This window comes from Hipposideros armiger, unplaced genomic scaffold (assembly GCF_001890085.2).
Source record: "Hipposideros armiger isolate ML-2016 unplaced genomic scaffold, ASM189008v1 scaffold_12, whole genome shotgun sequence".
Taxonomy (NCBI): Eukaryota; Metazoa; Chordata; class Mammalia; order Chiroptera; family Hipposideridae; genus Hipposideros; species Hipposideros armiger.
In genome coordinates this window covers 7,404,118-7,426,758 of record NW_017731362.1, presented here as the reverse complement: position 1 = coordinate 7,426,758, position 22,641 = coordinate 7,404,118, and the positions used below count along the sequence as shown (strand labels likewise).

The following is a 22,641-nucleotide window of genomic DNA, read 5'->3' as shown; positions in this document are numbered from 1 at the left end:
AAGAGCGCAATGATGGTGCCAACTTGGGCCAGTGAAGCAACATCCTCCACAACTAGATTGAAGAACAAAACGACAGCAACTAGTCTGTTCCCCTTCCCCCAATTCCCCCAGCACTGTTCCAATTCCCCCAATAAAAAAAAAAAATCTTAAAAAACAAACAAACAAAAAAAAAAACAAACCTTAAAGACCTCAAACATATAGTGTGGGACAGAAGAGAGGTAACTAGATGAGCGAGAGAGAATTAAAGAAATTTCAAAAAAGACTTTTTTTTGTATTCCTTAGAGAATAACCAATATTAAAGTACCTTTCCTATTATTACCCTTGTTAGAGCAGTTATTGAACACCAAAATTTTTATTCCCAAGGGGTCTTATTTAAAAAACAAACAACAAACAAAAAACTTCTATTTCTGCATCACAACTATAGGCAGAGATAAATAGGTTTAGGTACATAGATTACTGGAAGGCCTAGACCAAGTTTAATGAATTTAATTCATTTACTGCTCTTTTATCAGTTTGGAGGCTCATGTAAAGGAAGATTTGAAGGGAGCATAGGTTCAAGAGCAAAGGATAGAATTACCTAGGCTTTTACTTGGGGCAATCCCTAGCAGGAGGGTGAGGCTTGGAACAAACTATTATGCACAATATCATATTCTTCATACATGCCTCTTACCCTATTACACACTTAGTTGTTCAAATCAAATCAACAGGAACTTAATTGAAAGCAGCCTAGGTGGGCAGAAAACCTCCATGAGCGTACCATGCAGTTGAACAACATGTCAAAGACATTTCCCATTCCACGCAGCTTTCTTGATGGTAGTGGCGGTTTTTCGTTAGTGATGGTTACTTGGTTACTGGACCAGGAGCTAACACTACCTTACTTTTGAACATCCTCTCAATTCCCCAGCTGCACAAGGCCTCTCCTAGCTTTCGGCTTGGAAATAATAATTGCTCTATTTCATCATGTATCAGTAGCTGCCTGCTTTATTAATTATGGGTTTGGATTCAGAGTGAAAGAATAAATCATAAGTCAAATCATTGGCATCTTCAGTACAGCCTATCAGCTACATCAGCAGATGCTTTACTTTTCAAACCCTTGGGATTTCTGGTTGATTTTATTACCAGTTTTAGGGTATGTGTTTACTTCTTGTCCATTCATTAAATTTTAGCAGCACTAATGCAAAGTTTCTATACCTGTTTTGTAACTCTGCCTTGAAATAATACCAATGTCCTACTTAAAATTAAATATAAAAATGTATATCAGAGAAGGATTAGGAAGTATTATTTCCCAAATAAAAAGACATACTGAATATTTTCAGATTTTACTAATAACCCACTAAAAAACACAGGTATGTGACTTTATAAAACAAAGGAACAGTTATGATGGCTTTTTAAATTCAGTTAAGCCAATAATTCCTGACCATTCTAGAATTTTGCATTACTGTTTACGTAATTGCCTCCTCTTTCCCTCTAATACAGATGTTATAGTTTGGATTATTATAGAATTCTGACACATAATATGAATGAAGTGGACCCTGCCACACATAATTAAAGTATGACAAAAATCTTATATAACAAGCCAATAATATTGGCTATCGTCTTGTTCCCACCTTTCAACACTTTAAATTGTTTATTCTGGATTCCTTAAGGAAAATTTAAATTAGATAGATTTTGAGATTCTAAAGTTCTACAAATTTCTGCAACTGTAAAAAAAGACAGTATTACGACTGAGTGCTTATAATTTTCCCTATTTCCTTGGGGGGGGTGGGGGAGGAGGGAGTCCCAAGGTCCAGCTTCCATTGGAATCGCAGCCTTCTACCACAAGAAAGCATCTGATTGTTAGCTTGTAGTGAGGCCAGGATGAAGCACTCCTGATCCCAGGTGTGTAGTGAGAGGCTGAGTCGGACTCGTAGCTGAGGAAAACCGCAGCTTTGTTTCCTAGGGGAAGGGCTGACATTCTGCGGGCCTCCACCGCCCGCCTGCTCGGTGCAATGCCGGGGGACTGCGCGACTCCCCGAGGCGGTCCGTCAACTATCAAACCTCCCGCCGCGGGGACGGAGGGCGCGCCCCCGCCACGCGCGCTCCCCAAGCCCCGAGCCCCGCCATGCGCGCCGCCGGCCGAGGAGCAGCCGGCCCGTTCCCGCCGCGTTTCCTCGTCCACTATCGCCCGCTGGCCGGGGGAGGCGCTGCGGCAGCCGGTGGAGCACCGCCCCCTCTTCCTCCAGCTCCTCCCGCCTCCTCCCTCTTCTCCTCTTCCTCACTCCTGTTCCCACTCGCTGGGCGGGTGAGCGCGTCCGGTTTGCTGGAACCGTTCAGAAATGGCAACTTGCGCGGTGGAGGTGTTCGGGCTCCCGGAGGAAGAGGTGCGGGGACCGCGGGGCTGCGGGCCGGGCTTCCCATTGTGCTGCCCATCAGCCAAGCTGGAGGAGGCGGCGGCGGCCAGGGAGTCGGCTGTCAGCCCCCTCCTCCCTCTGCGCGAGCCCCGGGAGCGCGCGTGGCGCCGTGGGGGCGATCCGGCGCGCGCGGGCTGGGGTGGGGCTTGCTTTAGGGAGCCGCGTTTTCTTCTCAAACCTGTAGACTCCACACCCCTTTCCTCCCTGAGCCGCCGCCTTCTCGGTTTCCTTGAGGAAGTGTTGGGGAGGAGGCTAGGCAGCGAGCGGCGTGAGTGCGCGGAGGGGCGCGCATCACCCCGCCATCCCCTTCCTGCCACCCCCCGGCCAAGTGTGCATGAGCTCTGGGAGGGTGGGGCGGACTTCCCTGGAGCTTCGCATCCCAGCGGGTTAGCCTGCTCCGCGCGAGGCCAGCTGGACTTAACTTTGTGGACTTCGACCTAGTGAATTGTCATTAGCTGTTTTGATTTTTTTGGTGGTTTTTTTTTTTTTATCTGCAATCCTTTTTAACTCCCTAACTGGAGAGAGGGATGCGAAAGCAGGCAGATAGATAATCCTCCTCATATTTAGCAACAAGTGTCAGGTGCGGAAAGTTCATGCTGTGTTTCACCGGTGCATATTGATACTTTAAAAATGAAGCTGAAAAAGTATAAATACTTTAAAGAACTTCCCACAGCCGTTCACTTTGACTATTAAGTTCTGTGATTGGAGAGGCAAAGCTGTCTGTTCTCAGTTAAATAATTTATGCTGGTTATGCCTTATGCTTATTAAAAATAAGGCCATTTGGAAATAGTTGTTCTGTTTTAAATGAGTTGGGGCTTCCCTACGTTCCTGGTGATTGTCTCAAAAATGGGAGTGGGCAGGAGATGAAAAGGCTATCTGGTCTAACAGTGACTGGTTCTGTTTGGAGAAAAAACATCAAATTGAAGCATTCCTGTGGACTGACTAAGCTGTCACATGTACCTGTTATCAAGATTGGATCCACTTAACTGTAAATCCTTTATCCTACTTGCTTAGGTATCTTCTAACAGTGTTGTAATAGTGCCTTCTCTTAGTAACTTGGCATCTAAAACGTCTTTTAGAAAAAAACATGTTTTTTGCATTTCTCTTGAAAGTTCTTTGTTTATAAACAGTGGGCAAACTTTTGGTGCAGGCAGGTTATCTCAGAGTGTTTTGAGAATGATTATGCTATGCGATTAGACTTTAATTTCTTTGTTATTGCTACCGGAAGAGAAGCAAAGTGGTGGTAGACACATGGTGGCAGCTTGATAGTCCCTTGGAAACAGCAGTCAATATGTTATAGCTAAAGATAATATCCAGCTAATGTTCTGTAGAAGAGATCAGAGGAAAATAATGCAGTGTTGAACCAATGATAGCTTTCTTAGTAGTCAAGTCTCTTTGCTACAATAAGCTGCCCAACGCACATAACCTCAAGCTGGCATCCAACCTAATGGGCTGGCCTTGGACTTTCTTTTCATGCTGTTGTTGTTGGTGGTGGTGGTGTTATTCAGGGGCAGGCCTTGTTATTTCAGAATTTTCATCTCCCTACCTTCCAACAGAGCCAATTGATCAGGGACAGAATGTTGCCAAAGGTATCCTTCACTGTCTGTTCTCTTCCTCTTGGTACAGGATCTGTGTTTTCAGTTATCTGCTTCTCACATCGCCCCTCTGCCCAGCTGAAATGAAACAACTTAATGGCAGTTAGTGGGTGGTCATTAAGCAGCTGGGCTAAAGGCCAGAAACTTCACCCTCAGATGATGTTTTCCTGAATTTGCTGAAGGACTTGTACTTCTGGGAAGTGTAATGGCATGGGGCCCACTCTGTTCACATGTTGGGGGTCTGTCTGCTTGTCAGGCCGATGACTCAAATTTCCTTCTAGCTCCCTCTGTCTACTTCGTCCACATTGAGGAAGAGAGTGAGACAGGAAGATAAGAGGCATGATGATGAAGTGTTGTCTTCCACTTCTTCCATTGTAATTTAGGTTATTCATTCAACATTTATTAACTGTTTGTTATGTTTCATGGGGCATGCTAGGCACCAGGGATACATGTGAGAAAAAAACAGTCTTCACCTGTTTTATGAGGAGCCCACCATCTGTTGGGAAAGACAAAAATCTGGTCGGGGTTGCCATTTCATCACTGTCATTTGCCATTTATTTTCTGGTCCATCACAAAAATAAAAGAAGGCTTAGAAAAGCATTCTTCTCCCTATTTTTTTAAAAAGAAAAACATTACAGCGATGTCATTTTCTAAAACTCAGACTAGTCTGGGAATAGGCAGCCCTCTGCTGTTGATTAAAAGTAAGGTAACTTTTTTTTATTACAGCACAGAGATGATACTTATTTTAAATTTGAAACTGAAACAAGAACAAAGATGAATAGACATGGGATAGAACATAGAAAATTGTAATTTAACCAGTGTATACTGGATAGCCACTGCATCACACTGTATGAGCACATCGGCATTGACGTCTGCTGACATATAGATCGTAATGCCCGCTTCTTACTTTTCAGTGAGTTTGAGCACTTCTTTCACATGGGAGTGTCTTTCAGTAAGAGATGGTCCTGGCTCGATGTGCAGAATTTTGCCCTAAAGCATAACAAACTAAGCAAGTAGCATAATATAATTTATACCCGATTTGCTCTGACAGTGTCCCAGGATTAACAGTAGAAAATCACTCCCACTACTCTTTGGTGAGGAGCAGTGTGGTGGATATGGGCCCTGGAAATGAGCATCCCTTCCAGTCTCATTTCAGTGGATTTCCCTGTTATGCAGAGGCTGGAACGCTAAACACTGTTTCCCAGGCTGCCTTGCACTTAGCATTCTGGAACTTGGTTGTGAAATAGGTTTCCCAGTGAGGTGCAGTTGCTTGACATTTGGAAGATTGAAATGAGTAGAACATAACTTCTTGTTTCTTTGGCTTTTTTCTGCTGACAAGCATAAGCATAGTCAGTCTTGTAGACACAGAGTTTTTCTGCAAAAGTGTTCCAGTATCTGGTAACTTGTGGGTATTGATAGGAAGTTGGGGGGATAGGGGGTGGGAAGGGGGTGGCTTCCTGATGGCTCGATTGGGTATGTTCTAAAGTCAACAGGTCTAGTAGTGGCTTCTGATCACCTACCTTCCTGACTGGGGCAGAGGTGGCAGTTTCCTAGGTGGGCAGGTACTGCGGTGTTTTTAGCTCCTCTTGAGACCCAGTCTGCCCCTCCAGCTCTTCCAGTGATTTTGTAAGCACCTAGTTCCCTGTATTAGCTTCTTTCTTCCTAAAACATCGATTGATTTCTCTTTCCTATAACTGAAGCCTGACTGAAACAAGGAAAAGAAGGAAAGAAAGAAAGTGGAGAGCTGAGAGTCTCTGCTCTACAAATTGCATGTATAGAAAAATGGGTGCATTTGATGGTGTCAGCTACAACAATCCATGAGCAATAAGATGACTAAGAAGAGTATATTGTGACACTTCTAGACCCACTAATGCTGAGCAGGAGCAGACCCTGCCTGCCTTGGCATTAGACTGAGCCTGGGAACAAAGTTCCCAAACCTTTATTCACTACACAGAGAATAAATTCACTACCAAGGAGAAGTACAGTTTAAGCAGCAGCTGAATTAGTATAATTTCGCCCAGTCTTTCATGTATTACTTTTGCTGTTACTGCTTTTTTTTTCAACTCTTTACTTTCAGCATCATTCTAAAGTAGTTTTCATGATTTCCATGAGACCAAAGAAATGGATAAATACAGTTTATTTTTTAATAATTGGCTTTTTAATGATTTTAGACCAACAGAAAATTTGGAAATGCAATATGAAGGACTCCAAGTCCTCCTCATTTAGATTCTTCAACTGCTGACATTTCACTATAATTGCTCCATAACTCTTTTTTTTTCCATTTTCATCTTTTTCTGAACCATTTGAAGGCAAGCTGCAGATAAAATCCCCCATCGCCTCTAAATACTCTACTATATTTACCTAAAACAAGAGCACTTTCCTACATAACAGCCATCCAACCCTCTAAACCAGGAAATCAACACTGATGCAATACTACCATCTAATCCACAGATCCTATTCAATCTTTGACAAGTGTTCTAATAATTTCGTTTTTTCATTTCTGGTCCAAGACCCCATTTAGGAGCGCATGGTACTTGTCATGTCTTTGCAGTTTATCTGTATGAGTTCCTCAGTCTTTCTTAACCTTGACAGTTTTAAGAAACACAGTCTGTACATCCTGTAGGATGTTCCTCAACCGGAGTGTGTTTACTGTTTCCTCATAACCATGTCAAGGTCATAGTTTTTTGGCAAGAAGCACAGAGATAATACTGTGTTCTTTGCAGTGCATCAGTCCCATCAGGGGGTTCATAATGTTGACTCGTCTCATTGATGATGTTAACTTGTCGATAATCTTGATCACTTCATCATTTTGGTGTCTGCCAGGTTTCTTTAATGCCACCATTTTCCCCTGTATCATTGGTTAGTATTCTGTGTATTGTATTCAGAGATTATGCCAGTGTCCTATCCCTCATTCATCAGATCTCCATCCACCTGTTTTAGCATCCATTGATGACTTCCACCAGAATTAAACACCACTGTTTTCAATTTTCATCTTTATTAATTGGCATTCTATGTAAGAAGAGCTTTCCCTTTATCCTTCAATTATTTATTCATTTGCTTACTTATATCAGGATGGACTTATTGAATCCCACCATATTCAATGGGTTTTAATTAATTACTATCATTAAATATTTTTGTTGCTCAAATTATCCCAGTTTGGCCAGTGGAAGCCCTTTCAGGAGGTTCCTACGTCATTGTGACAATTCCCCGTCATTCTTTGAACACTTCATTACTTTCTGGCAGAAGATATTCCATTATCCTCTTGTATTTTGCCTGGCCCAGTGCTGTCTTGAATCAGCCATTTCTCTTAGGAACACTGGTTCCATTTAGTAGAAAATGTTATTTTAGAAGCCAATGTCTGGGTGTTCAGTGTGCTCATTGCTACTGCATGTCATTGTTCTTCAACCATCTCAGGAAACAGAGTTAAGTGTGTGTGTGTGTGTGTGTGTGTGTGTGTGTGTACGTACGTGTACTGTACACATATACATATGTAAGTACACACATAAATATACAGCTTTTTTTTTTAAGATTTTATTGGGGAATTGGGGGAGGGGAACAGACAAGTTGTTGTCCTTTGGTTCTTCAGTCTAGTTGTGGAGGACGTTGCTTCACTGGCCCATGTTGATATTATGATCATTGCGCTCTTCCCGGCTGAGGCAGTCGGTCGCCGGCCATTGAGCTACTCACGGTAGCTCACGGCAGCCCAGCTCCAGGTCGAGCTGTTGTTCACCATCTTAGCTGTAGAGGACGCAGCATCACTGACCACTGTGGGAACCAAACCGGCAGCCCTGCTGCTCAGAGCTCGCACTCCCAAGCCAACTCTTAACCAGCTAAGCCACTTGGCCGGCCCAATATACAGCTATTTCTGTGTTAATCTCTATACAAATATTTAAAAATCATGAATTCATATCAGTTTTCTCCAAATCTAATATCTCAGGGTTCTTTCTAGCCATAAGTACGTCCTCTAACAGTGAAAATCCTGACTTTCATTATCCTCGTTATATTTACTTATGTGCTTAATCCATTTACTTAACGTTTTTGGTGTTACTAATTTTCTAACCATGCAGGCATCTCCTTTGCCTGCCACTTGTGCACCCCACTTTCAGCTGCACTGGCAGTACTGCTACTGGCATCTCCTCTCCTCTCTGTCCCATGCTGGTGAGTACACTGGCCATGCATCCCCAGGAAACTGCCCCTTGCCCCTAAGCTCTGCCTCAGATAGGCCTTCATTGACTGCTCTACACCAGGAAGAGAAGATGAGAAGGGATTTTATATGTATATTATAGTTAACTATTAGCGGTTCCTATATCACATAGGAATAGAACCTTGAAGGCACCTTGTAAATAAATCATTTAGGGCGAGCAGGGGTTTAGGAAATGGAATTTAACTAGGTTGGAATTCTGGCCCTGTCACCGGCTGAGTCATCTGACATAGGTGTTGACATCGTCAGAGCAGGATATTTAAATCAGCCAATTCTCCCATCTACTAGCTATATTTGGTATTAGGAATATTCTACAGTGCCTGGAGACATGTAAGATTGCTGATTTGAATTGCAAACCCCATTGTTCTACTGAATTCTATGGCAATCAGTGTTACTGACTTCTCCCTCCTTGAAGCTTCTGTTTAGTCCATCTCCCTTGCCAATCTTATCAGTTTTAAGAGGATAAATGAATGGAGAGGGTAAGAGAAGTCTGGACATAAATGCAGGGAGAAAGACACAGTACAAACAAATGAAAAAAGGTTTTGATAAGACTTCTGAAAGTCTTGAGGAATAAATATGTCGTAGCCCAACATTATAATCTCATGGGCTGACCCACATGTCTGGCTTCCACCAATGTGAGATATGTTGGGGGCAATAAAGAGAGTAATGTGAACAAACAGTCATGTCAGTGTATAAAGATGCTTTAATAAAAACATTCTCCTTCAGGATAAAAGACTCAATCTAAATACAGTAAAACCTTGGATTGCGAGTAACGTGGTTTGCAAGTGTTCCGCAAGATGAGCAAACATTTCTAATACATTTTAACGTGGTAAACGAGCGATGTCTTGCAATACGAGTAGTTTGTTTCCAGAACAAATTATGCTCGCAAACCAATGTATTACTGTACATCACAGCTGCCTTTAACTGAAGGCCTGCTATATGCCAGGCACCAGGTTATGTGTTGCCAAATTTCAGCTGTAATCATTGTAACTGTCTTGGAATAGTAGATAGTGTTATCCCCAGCTTACAGATAGGGAATCTGAGATTGTGATATGCTCAGGGACTCACTCCTAGTAAGCAGTGGATCTGGGAATGAAACCCAGATCCCTTTAGTACCAAAGACTTGGTGTTTCCACTGTGCTGCTACAAATTGTTACCCAAATAAAAGAATTTAACAGAAGAGATTCTTTCTCAGGAAGATGGTGAATAGAACATGTGCAAAGTTAACTTGCACATGTTCTTACGTTCTTACTTCCATGTCTTCTGTTTTTTGTTGTTGTTTTTATAGCTTTTAGTTGGACTTCTGAAGTAATTGAATTCTGTATTTGCTCAGCAAATATTTGTTGAAGACTTTCTGTGTGTAAGGCATTTGGGTCAGGCCATAAGGTTATAATGATGGACAACAGACTTTACTAATAGCCTAGAGGGAGAGAGGGACATTAAATATATACTCAGACACCAATGTTTTATAAATGTTATAAAGGAAAAGGAGTGTATGATGAAAGTATATAACAGAAAAAAATGAATTAACCTTGTATGGTATGGAGGGGAGGGGAAAGAGTCTGAGGAAAGGCTGAGGAAGTCACCTTTGAACTGAAACTGAGGGTGAATAGGAATTAGCTGAGTAAAGAATGGGCAAGGGCTTTGCAGATAATTACAACTGTGCATGTAAGAGATGAGATGAAGAGGAACATGAAGAAGGCTAGGGCGGTAGAGCAAAGAGGGACAGTGTTAGGAGATGAATCTGGAGAGGTAAGAAGAGCAAAGCTTGGTCAGGACGAGAAGGCTCGTTATGAAGGATTTTAAATTGGATCCAAGTGGCCTGGAAACTCAACTACCTGTTTGCACAGGCACACTTACACATTGTCATCATTGGAATTGTTTTTATATAATGTTTGTTCATCATGTATTTAACATTGTCTTTGCTTGTTATTTCTTCATTTCTTCTCAAATCTCTAGCTTTCCATCTGGGATCACTTTTTTTTTTTTTTTTCTGCCTGAAGTACATCCTCTACAATTCCTTTCAGTGGGTATTTGCCGGTAATGAACTTTCTCAGTTTATGTTTTTGTCTGAAAATGTCTTTATTTTGCTTTCCTTCTATTTGGGGGAGAAGTGGGGAAGGAGTAAACTTTACAAGTAGTGAAATGCATAGATCTTAAATGCACAATTTGATGTACAATGCTTTTCAACAACCCAGTTAAGGTATAGAATATGTCCATCACTCCAGAATGTTTCCTTGGGGGCTCTTCCTCCTTTCTAAGTGGGGAATACTCCTGCAACTGCATTATCTACAGCCCTTCCCTTTCTTACCCTCATGCCCTTTACCCGTGGTGCTCAACTTCAGTGTCCATCAGAATCACCAGGAGAGTTTGTTAAAACACAGACTACTGGCCCCACCACAGAGTGTCTGATTCATTAGGCATAGGGCCTGAAAATTTGTGTTTCTGATCAATTCCCATGTGATGCTCATACTACTGCTCCGGGGAATACACCTTGAGAACCAGTGCAATCTTCTAAGTCTAAGGATTCTGAGTATCCTAGTTTATCATGATTATTACTGCCAAAAACCCCTGAGGAGCTTCTACCGTGCTTAGCAAGTATATAGCAATCGTATACTCTACCTTTTACTAGGACAGCTCTGATTTCATTTCTTTTTCAATAAAGGTGACCTAGCATTTATATTTTTATAAAGTTTTTCAAGTAACTTTGTGCACCAGAGGAAGAAAACTACTGTTAATCCATAGGTTCCCATTTTTACTTTGGAAAATATGATCACCATAAATTATATAGCATATGTTGCAAAAAATAAATAAGTAAAAACATACACATCCCTCCCACCATTGCAATTTTTTTGTTAAGTAAATATTCAGTGTTTATGTTATTACACTATGTAAATACAGTACTATTCACATCTGAACCATTGTACCATGTTTATAGTTATTGATTGCACTTTTTTGCTTTAGTTTTCTATATACCTATCACAAATTAGTAACAAACTGACATAATTTTAAAATCACCCAATGTCATAAAAAATATATAAATATATAGATATATATCTCTCAAATGCTATCCATTCCTTTTTTCTTATTCTTGTTGGAGACAGTCCTTTGCTATTGTGCATTCCATCTGAACTGCTTGCACTCTACACCTGTTGGATTGCCGTCATCTGTGGGCTTTCATTTGCTATCATTGTGAGAATTCTCTTGATCTCTTTTCTGTGTTGGATCCAGTGTTTCTTTAATCTCTTGTTTTCTCCTTTCCTTATTGGTTCCCTTGTTTGCTGACATAGATACTCTCTATGAATAGGCAGGTCCTATTGACTGGAGTATTTCAATTATCTGAACCCACCATTTCACTATGGGATTCTCACATATAAGTATTTAAAGTGTTTGGTTTTTCCCCCCTACCTTGGATCACTGAGTTTCCTCAGAGAGAAGTCTTCCAGTTCTCTGATGGATGTAGATCTGGTAGCCAGTGTTTTTGGCTTACTGTTTGTGCAAACTTTCTCCTGCTTTTGCTAAGATGCCTTATTCTACTTTCAGGAGCTTCGAAAGGTTTTTGGTTAATCAAGATTTTGTCAGCCCCTGTTATGTTTTAGGTTCTACTGGGTTCTATAGAGCATACAAAGATAATAAAAAGCTAAGTTTCTTGAGCTTCAAAATCTCACAATTTTAATAACGGAGAAAGACACATAGTTCATTGCCTCAGGTACAGGTAGTACGAGATCAGACAATTAAGTTCGCGAACTCATCCTTCATGCTACATGCTTCATTGCTGAATATCACCACAGTCACCTTCAAAGTACTCCTCTTGGGAAGCTATGTACCGACCCCAGTGTCTCTAGTCCACCTTTCAAAGCACTTTTAGAACCCTTTTTCTGGAATGGCCATCAGAGCTGTTGTCGTATTACCCTTGGTGTCTTGAATGTCATCAAAATGTCTTCCTTTCAATATTTCCTTTATCTACGGGTAAAGAATGAGGTCACTGGAGGCCATATCAGGTGAGTAGGGAGGGTGTTCCAATACAGTTATTTGTTTACTGGCTAAAAACTCCCTCACAGACAGTGCCGTGTGAGCTGGTACATTGTCGTGATGCAAGAGCCATGAATTGTTGGCAAGAAGTTCAGGTTGTCTAACTTTTTCATGCAGCCTTTTCAGCACTTCCAAATAATATACTTGGTTAACTGTCCAGTTGGTACAAATTCATAATAAATAATCCCTCTGATATCAAAAAAGGTTAGCAACATCGTTGCAACAAGTTCACGAACTTAATTGTCATATCTTGTATGTGATAGATGCTATATATAAATGAGCCTGTAACAATGAGAAGGGAAGATTCATGTTAAGCCTTTTAGAAAAGATGGCATTTGGACTTTAAAGAAAGCACAGAACTTTTTTTAAGAAAAAATATACTTTAAAATTTATAAAAAGTTTAAACAGTAAAACAAAAACAGCATGTCATTATTTTAACAGCTATTTTCATTGTTGCATATTTCCTTCTAATCTTTATCCATCTGCATGTTTTTACAGTTATCACAGAATAGATATCATTTTGCATCCTGATTTTTCCAATTAACATAGTTTTTTGTTAAATAGTATGAATAATTACATTTTTAAATGGCTTCAAAAGAATCTGCTTAGATGATATAGGACTTTAACAATGAAGGGGCTAGGAGATGGGGAAGAGTATCCCAGGCAGAGGGACGCTCTTGTATAAAAACTCAGGGGTACGTAAACACAGCATATATCTTTTTAAAAAACTTAGACTGGTGAGGGGAGTGGGATGGGATAAGGATGAAAAGAGTAACAAAAAGTCTCCCAAGATCTGTGAGAAATGGAAAGACCTAAGCTCTGCATTTCCTATTCCTCATTTTTTATTTGTTTGTTTTTTTTTCGGGGGGGGTGCGGAAGAGAGAGGGAGGTTGACAGAAGATTAAGAAGCAGTAAATAACTATTTATGAATTGTGGAGAAAACCTTAACTCTAGGAAGCTGCTTTTAATTACTGAAGCCGCCGATATAGATGACACATTACCAGTTTGTTCTTTCTTATCATTGAGAAAAGCCACATATTTTTGCCTACAATTTTCAAATTTTCCATTTCACTTTCAAAAATCAATGAAGCTATCTTAGGAGTGAAAGGGGAAGATTCCAGCTTTAGTGAATAGCCATGATCTGTTTGAGGTCAGTGTCCCTGTTTTTTTTTTTAGAATCTATTCTTTTTTCTTTTTTTTTTTTAAAAGATTTTATTGGGAAATTAGAGAAAGGGAACAGCCAAGTTTTGTCCTTCAATTTTAGTTGTGAAGGATGCAGCTAGCTCAACTCTAAGTCCAGTCGCCATCCGGTCACCCGTCAGCAGCTTGAAGCCACTTAGCTCAAGGTGCCACGTACAATCTTAGTTGCGGGGTGCATAGCCCATCATCCCATGTGGGAGTCGAACCAGCATCCTTGCTGTTAGGAGCATGTGCTCTCACCGGCTGAGCCATCCTGCCACCTGTTGGCAGCTCAGCTCGTGCGCAGCTCACTGGCCCATGTGGGAATCGAATCGGCGACCCTGTTGCTCAGAGCTCATGCTTTTAACCAACTGAGCCACTTGGCTGGCACCCAGTGTCCCTGTTTTAATTAAGGAAAAAATGTTTAATTTTTGTTTCTTTTTTACCCATTTGAGTACTGTCCAGACATCTGTTAATAGTAGTTTTAGTATGATTCTAAAATTATTGAAGAGTTTGGTCTGTAGTTGCAGCTTTTATGCTCATCTTCATTTTCAGAGATGATGTGAGATATGATCTCTGCTTATGGATCTGATTAAAAGACCAGTTTTGACAATTTTGTAGCATAAATTTATAAAGTTAAATGAATACAAATATGAAAATAAATAGCATTTCTTATTTAATCTTATTTTTTAAATCTTAAATCAATATAGCTTCACATCAGTTAAATATAGCATCTGATATAACTAGTTCTGATTTGGAGGAAATACAAAGAGAAAGTTAAATTTGTCTATGCCTGTGAGTAATTTATCCTTTCCTGGAATTGTTTTTAATTAATGTTTGTTACATTTTTCTCCAGGAGACTTTTGGGGGATAGTTTCCGTAGAGGCTTATAGTTGACATACAATATTATTCAACATCAGCTTCAGAAATACAGTGCAGTGGTCAGGCCTCTACACCGTCTATGAAGTAGTCTCCCTAACAAGACATGAGTCCATCTGGCCCCCTAAAAAATATTTACAACATTATTGATTATATTCCCCAGACTGATAGCACTTTTGATTACACTTTATCACTTGAAAAAGTTCGTATTATTAATTAAGTCACCACAGAAAAGATTTCTAATTTTTAGAATTCAGTCTTGGCGATTAGTACTGTTTAATAAAGTATAGCCACTAATTTAGATGTTGGGGCCAAATAATTTTTTTTTCCTAATAGAATATTTTAATGGGTCTATTTATTCAGTAACTTTCCAGGAAAAATATGTACTCTGCAAATCTCTTCAGATTTTTGGGACTCAGTCCCCACAAAAAACTGGAATTTTGGTTTATATTTTTTCCTCTCTGATTTTTAATTCTATCTTTATTTTTGATACTGGAGGACTTCCCTTCTTTCTTGCAAAATCACCTATGTATTTAGTTTTACTTGATGGTGGAGGAAAGTTATATTTTACTTAGCATCTCTAGTCATGGATTTTTGTGTTATCTGAATTTATCATCTGAGTTTTAGAGCTAATAAAATATTGCAATTATCATATTTATTCAGTGAAACCTCCAGGAACGAGGGTAGTTATAGATATACATACATAGAAATGGAAGAAGAATGACTACTCTATGATATGTATATTTTCTCCAATCCAGACCTCTCCTCAGAAGGGAATATGACTGTTTGAGGTGGGATAATTGTACAGTAGAATTAGTTAGGTTGCTATCTGTTGGGCAACGTTTATTTCGTATTTTTGATCTTATATTTCAAAAATATTTCATATTTTTGACGCTACTGTGAATAGTCTTGTGCTTGTCTCCTTGAATACATGAGTGAGAATTTATCTAAAAGTGAAATTCCTGGGTTATTGATTTTGAACTTGAATAGATATTGCCAAATATCTCTGCAAAATGATTCTTCAATTTACAATTCTACCAACAGTGGATTAGAGTTCTCTCTGATTACTGGTGAGATTGAGGATCTTTTCATGTATTTATTGGCCATTCTTTATGACTTCTTGTATTAGGTTGTTTATATTTCACTTATTGGTTTTTAGGAGTTGTTTATATATTCTGGATAATCATAATTTGTCAGTGGTACATATTTTAGATACTTTCACCCTGTCTGTCCCCTTCACTTTTTATTTTGCCCATGGCATCTTTTCTCATACAAAAGGTGTATAATTTTATGTCAAATCTAACAGCTTTTTGAGTTAAGGTGTATATTTTTAATCTTTTCTTTCTCCAATATCATAGAAATATTCTTAAATTTCTTATAAAATTTTAAGTTTTTGTTTTCCTTTTTCCACTTTAATGAATCTGGAATTTGGTTTTATATGTAGTATAAGATAGTGATTAGATATTATTTTACTTCTTTACTCATCCCTATGAATTTCAGAATCATTTGTTAAGATCCATGAAAAATTTAAGGGGGCGAGTTGGAATTTAATTTATAGGTTAAATTGATAAAATAGACAATAATTTTATTTTCATATGTGAACATAGTGACTTTCTGCATTTTAGTCTGTTATATTTTTCAATAATTTTTATAATTTTATCCATAAAGGTTTTTTATATATTTTATTAATTTTATTTCTCTGTGTCTAACAGTTTTGCTTATGTGGGAATTTTTTAAAATATGCATTCTGTATTATAATATTTTCTTACCCATGTTTTAATTTTGAATAAATTCAAATCTATAGGACAGTTTAGAAAGTAGTATAATGTGCGACATGGATTGATCTAGACAGTATTATGCTTAGTGAAATAAGTCAGACTGAGAAATATGATATGATTTGACTTATATATGGAATCTAAAGAACAAAATAAACAAACAAACAACAGAAACAGACCCATAGATACAGAGAACAAACTGATGGTTACCAGGTGGGAGAGAGGTTAGGGGGCTGGGTGACAAAGGTGAAATGATTAAGAAGTACTCATTGATAGTTACAGGAGAGTCATGGGGATGTAAAGTACAGTATGGGGAATATACTCAGTAGTATTACAAACATTATGTATGGTGTCAGATGGGTGGTAGATTTATTGGGGGGTTTCTTCGTAAATTATATAGATGTCTGACCACTATGCTGTAAACCTGAAACTAATATAAAATAATATTGAATGTCAACTATAATTTTAAAAAATAGTCATGGGGATGAATAGTGCAGCATGGGGGCTATCGTCAATAATGTTGTAATAACTATGTACAGTGTCGGGTGGGGTTAGACTTGCTGGGGTTATCACTTTGTGAGTTTTGTGAATGCCTGATCACTATGTTGTTGTGTACACCTGAAACTAATAAAAATATTTTTTTAATTAGTGTAATAAACACCTGTATACCCATCAGCTAGATCCACAAATTGGTAACATTTTGCTTATTCCCTTTATTTACATACACAAATACACACCTACACACACATTCAGCTTTTTATTTGCTGAACCATTCAAGAGTTAGTTGAAAACTTATCACACTTTGTCCGTAAATATTTCAATATGTATCTCTTAAAACTAAGACATTTTTATATAAAACCTCATAATAGTATTATGATACCCAAGAAATTTAATATTTGATACATTATAGTATCAATACATTATAGTTTTATTTAATATGTAATCTATTGAATAGGATTTTAAAAATAATTACCTTCCTAAATAATTATTACAAGTGATTATGAACTCTTGATTTTGTGTTATTATATACATAGCAACAATGACAAATTCATATTACTTCTAATAACTTGGCTGTAGATTTTCTCGGAACAAATGGTAAATTCTTAAGGTAATAATCTGACTATTTTTTTGACTCTGTGGAAATCAAGTCATCTACAATTAACAATAGTTTTCATTTTTTCCTTGTATAGATTTTAATCAAATTAAGTCTTTAAATAGATGATCATTAGTTTTAATATATAAAAAAATAACAGTTTTAAAAATACAATGGAAACCAATATCATTTTTTTGGGCTCTTAAAAATATTAAAAAATTTTTTTCAACACAGTTGACATTCAATATTATATTAGTTTTAAGTACAGAGCCATAGGGGTTAGACATTTATATAACTTAAAAAGTGATTCCCCCAATAGGTCTTGTACCCACTTAACACCATATATAGTTATTACTGTATATATATATATTATTGACTATATTCCCTATGCTGTACTTTACTTCCCTGTGACTGTTTTGTAACTGCCAATTTGTGCTTAATCCCTTAGCCTGTTTCACCCCCACATACCCCTCCCATCTGACAACCATCAGTTTGTTCTCTGTATCTATGTGTTTGTTCTGGCTTGTCTGTTTGTTTATTTTATTTTTTAGATTCCACATATAAGTGAAATCATATGGTATTTCTCTTTCTCAGTCTGATTTATTCCACTTAGCATAATACCCTCTAGGTCCATCCATGTTGTCACAAATGGGAAGATATCGTTCTTTTTTATGGCTGAGTAATATTCCATTGTAAACTTGTATGTGTACCACATCTTCTTTATCCATTTGTCATTTCATTGGAGCATTTAATCCATTTACATTTAAAGTAATTGTTGGTAAATATGTAGCTATTGCCATTTTATTATTGATATTTTTGGTCTTTTTTTCTTTGTCTTACAAAGAAGTCCCTCTAAGATTCCTTGTAATACTCTTGTGGTGTTGATGAACTCCTTTAGCTTTTTCTCATTTGGGAAGCTCTTTAGCTGTCCTTTGATTCTAAATGATAGCTTTTCTGGGTAGAGTAATCCTGGTTGTAGGTCCTCGCTTTTCATCACTTTGAATATTTTGTGCCAGTCCTTTCTGGCCTGCAAAGTTTCTGTTAAGAAATCAGCTGAAAATCTTATGGGAGGTCCCTTGTAGGTAACTAACTGCTTTTCTCTTGCTGCTTTTAAGATTCTTTCTTTGTCTTTAACCTTTGACATTTTCATTATGATGTGTCTTGGTGTGGACCTCTTTGGGTTCATCCTGTTTGGGACTCTGTATATCCTGGGCTTGTACCCGTATGTCTGTTTCCTTCACCAGGTTAGGGATGTTTTCTGTCATTATTTCTTCAGCTAGGTTTTCAATTCCTTGGTCTGTTTCTTTTTTTGATACCCCTGTTATATGAATGTTGGTATGCTTGATGTTGTTCCAGAGGTCCCTTAAAAGTATCTTCATTTTTTTGGATTCTTTTTTCTTTTTGCTGTTCTGATTGGGTGTTTTCCACTACCTTGTCTTCCAAATCGCTGATTTCATCCTCTTCTTCATCTGTTGGGTTGTCGGAAAAGTCATGAAGTATTTTGTCTATGTTTCTCAAAGGTCACTTATTTATATAAAGAACAAAGATCAATCAATGATATATTGCCCGTTTTGTTTGATAATCTTTTGCCATCTCTCAGTGAGCTTCACAATTCCTTGTTCATAGAAGGACCTGTCTTTATTTGTGAAAAACTGAACAAGGTGCTGATTTACAGCCTCATCTGACTTGTACGTTATACCATGCAAGGAGTTTTGAAGAGAGCAAAACAAGTGGAAGTCTGACGGCACAAGGTCAGGCGAGTAGAGGGGGTTTGGCAACACATCCCATCCAAGCTCCAATAATTTTTGATGGGTGATCAAACTTGTGTGTGGTCTTGCATTGTCACCATGGAACACAACTCCTTTATAATTAACAAGCTCTGGACGTTTCTGGATGATGGATTCGTTCAAACTGTCCAATTGCCGACAGTACACATTCGAATCGATTGTTTGATTCCTTGGTAGGAGCTCGAAAAACATGACACCTTTAGAATCCCACCACAAGGGCCGGCTGAGTGGCTCAGTTGGTTAAGAGCTTGCTCAAGAGTTTGAGCTCTGAGCAACAGCGGTTCAAGTCCAGCCCGAGCTGAGCAGCCGCTGAGCTGCCAACAGGTAGCAGGATGGCTCAGCTAAAAAAAAAAAAAAAAGGGAGTTAGAATCCCACCACACTGAGAATATAACCTTCCTCTGATGAATGTCTGCTTTCGATGTCATTTGAGGCGAATCACATTGGGACCAAGACTGTTTGTGCACCACATTGTTTTAAACAATCCACTTCTCATCACCAGTTATCAGTCACTTCAAAAAAGGATCGTTTTCCTCACGTTTAATGAGCATATTGCAGATGTTTATACGCGTTGTCAAATGAACTTCTTTGAGTTCATGCAGAACCCAAATATCGAGCTTGCTTACGTATCCCAGCTTCTTCAGATGGTTGTGAACACTTGAATTATGGATGTTCAATGTTTCTGCAATATGTCATGTCGTGTACCATGGGTTTGACTCAATCAATGCCTTTATTTTGTCGTCATCAACGTTGGTGGGCTACCCAACGAGGAGCATCGTTGAGATCAAAATCACCAGCACGGAATTTCATGAACCATCATTGCATTGGTACTGACGTTCTTGTAGAGCATTGTCACCATAAACTTTATGCAACTTTTCACAAGCTTGAAGTGCATTCTTCCCTTTATGGAAGTAAAACAGTAAAATATGGCAAAAATGCACAGTTTGGTCTTCCATCTTCAACTTGTAAAATCTCCAAAACTCAACCAAATCAGTTTATTTTGGAATGAAACTTGAACTGTCAGCTGTCAAATGACATAGCAATAACATAGATACGAATGACTCTAGTACTTTCAAAAATGAACTAGTGCCGTCTGTCACAAACGTACATCATTACAGTTTTCCAACAACCCAATAATTGGCTGTTGATTCCATCTAATATAGTCTTTATTTCAGTTATATTCTTCATTTCTGACTAGTTCTTTCTTATGTTTTCTATCTCCCTTTTTATGTTTCCTGTCTCTTTGTTAAGTTTCTCACTGAGTTCATCTATTCTTCCCCTAAGTTCTTTTAGCATCTTTTCAACCAGTGTTTTGAACTCTGCATCTGGAAGATTGCTTGCCTTCGTTTTGTGTAGTTCTTTTTCTGGAGTTATGTCTTGTTCTTTTACTTGGGACATGTTTCTTTGTGTCCTCAATTTGACTGCCTCTCTGTGTTTGTTTTTATGTATCAGGTTGGGCTGCTATGTCTCCCAGTCTTGGCAGAGTGGCTTTATGTAGTAGGTGTCCTGTGGGGCCCAGTGGCACAATCTCCTTGGTCACTTGAGCCAGATGTTCCAGGGGTGTCCCTTGTGTGGGTTGGTGTGCTCTCCTGTTGTAGTTGAGCCTTGATTGCTGTTGGCATGTCAGTAGGTGGGATTGACCCTCAGGCTGACTGGTTGTGAGGACTAGCAGTGACTACAGTGGACAAGCTGTTGTGGGGGCAGGGCTGACCCCAGGGAGTGGGATTCACTTTAGCAAGGCTCTGGTGCCTGCTGAGTCCACCCTTTGGGTGTGTCATTTGTGGTGCTCTGGTGTGGTTGAAAGCTAGTCACCAGGTATGTTGTTTCTGGGACCTCTGGGGAGGGACTGTGGGTGCAGGTCAAAGTCAGTCCCTGCCTGTGCTTGCCTGTGGCCACCTGGTAGGAGCTACAAACTGATCTGTGGTTGGTTGCTCCCTGTCCTGGGTTTGGAGGTGCCTGGGAGAGATGATGCTATGAACTGAGGTCGGCTCTCACTGGTGCCAGGCTTGGGGCTGCCTAGCAAGAGGTATGGGGCATGCTGAGGCCAGCTGCTGCTTGTTTGGGGTTTGTGAATCTTTGAGAAATTTTCAGAAAATCCGTAATGTGGGCCCAGGCCAGCTGCTTATGTGGATTAGCCTCTGAAATAGGTATGGGATGGGTGGGTGAATTGGGTGGGGTGGGGTCTCGGAATCACCAGGGGGTAGGATGAGAGCTGTGTTGGTCAGGCTAATGTGGACTCAGGTTTGGTGCCTGACTGCAGGCAATGGTGGAGAGGGCTTAACAAAGGAACAATGGTGCCTGCTGGCATTTAGTCTCAGCGCTGCCCCCTCCAGCCCTTACCCTGAAGCCAGACAATTCAGTTCTTCTCCTTATATCCGTTATGCTTTTTGAGCTGCTGTTCCTTCTCTGGAGCTTGGGGCGAGTGTTTGTGAGTGAGTGAGTCTGTTCTTAGGACCTTTAAGAGGATTCCTGGGTCTATAGCAGCCCTCTGTCTCACCAGCTGCGATCCCAATCCCCACTGATTTTCACAACCAGATGTTGTGGGGACGCCTCTTCATGGCACTGTTACTTTGGGCTGGGGAGCACAGTGTGGAGCTGGGACTCCTTACTCCTCAGTAGGGACCTCCGCAGCTGAGCAGCCAAGATATTCCTCCTGATTCTTAACTGCCACATGGAGTTGTGGGGCCAACCCATTTCTCATCTCTGCTCTTCCTACCAGCCTCGATGTGGCTGCTGCTTTATATTCTTAGTTATAGGACTTACGTTTAGCTAGTCCTCAGGTTGTTTTCAAGGGTGAATGTTCTGTAATTTAATTGTAATTTTGATGTTGTTGGAGGAGGCGAGCATGGCATTTACCTACTCTGTCATCTTGATTAGAAGTCCAGTGTCCCCATTTTCAGTAGAAATTGTGTGCCACTCATGAGAGGCTCCTGCTGCTCCTGGCGTGTTGGGACCTATACACGGCCCTGCGGGCCCCCGAAGCTGACCCCCCCCATCTCCCTGCCCAGGCTGGGAGGCACCAGCGTTTTGAGTCTGTTCCTTGCTCAGCTTTCCCAGCTTTGCCACGCTGGTGATCCACTGAGCCTCCAAGATAGGCAGGGATTCCCTTAATCCAATTAATTCTAGAAAAAGATTCCTCCAATTAATTTTAATATCCTGATTACTTTATTTGATATGTCTACTTAAAGGTATGTGTCTTAGATAAGGTGTAAAGTACATGAAAATAAACATACATTTTTGTATTTTAGGATAGTTCCCGAATCGTGAGGGTGAAAGTTATAGCTGGGATAGGCCTTGCCAAGAAGGATATCTTGGGAGCTAGGTAAGTGTATTAATTTGTGTTGTAATTTTTTTTGAAAGAAATTTTGCTGGGGAACAGTGTGTTTTTTCAGGACCCATCAGCTCCAAGTCAAGTAGTTGTCTTCAATCTAGTTGTGGAGGGTGCCGCTCAGCTCCAAGTCCAGTTGCCGTTTTTTCTAGTTGGGGGGGATGCAGCCCACCATCCCATGTGGGAATCAAACCGGCAACCTTGTTGTTAAGAGCACACACTCTAACCAACTAAGCCATCCAGCCACTCACCGGCAGCTCAGTGGTAGCTCAGCTGAAGTCATTGTCTTCAATCTAGTTGCAGAGGGCACAGCTCACTGGTCCATGTGGGAATCAAACTGGCAACTTTGTTATTCAGAGCCACTCACTCTAAACAACTGAGCCA

General features: G+C 39.7%; 1 protein-coding gene across 2 annotated transcripts in view; it reads left to right on the top strand.

Moving 5' to 3' along the window:
- Positions 1-2,121: 2,121 nt before the first annotated feature.
- The window catches only part of NEDD4 (NEDD4 E3 ubiquitin protein ligase), a 112,910-nt gene continuing 92,390 nt past the window's right edge, over positions 2,122-22,641 (top strand). The window contains exons 1-2 of one of the 2 annotated variants that reach the window (XM_019665343.1): positions 2,122-2,360; positions 22,178-22,251. In XM_019665343.1, coding sequence (XP_019520888.1) covers positions 2,316-2,360; positions 22,178-22,251 — 119 coding nt within the window. In that variant the 5' untranslated portion in view covers positions 2,122-2,315. The remainder of the gene's footprint in view (positions 2,361-22,177; positions 22,252-22,641) is intronic. The other variant, XM_019665348.1, reaches the window with a different exon arrangement.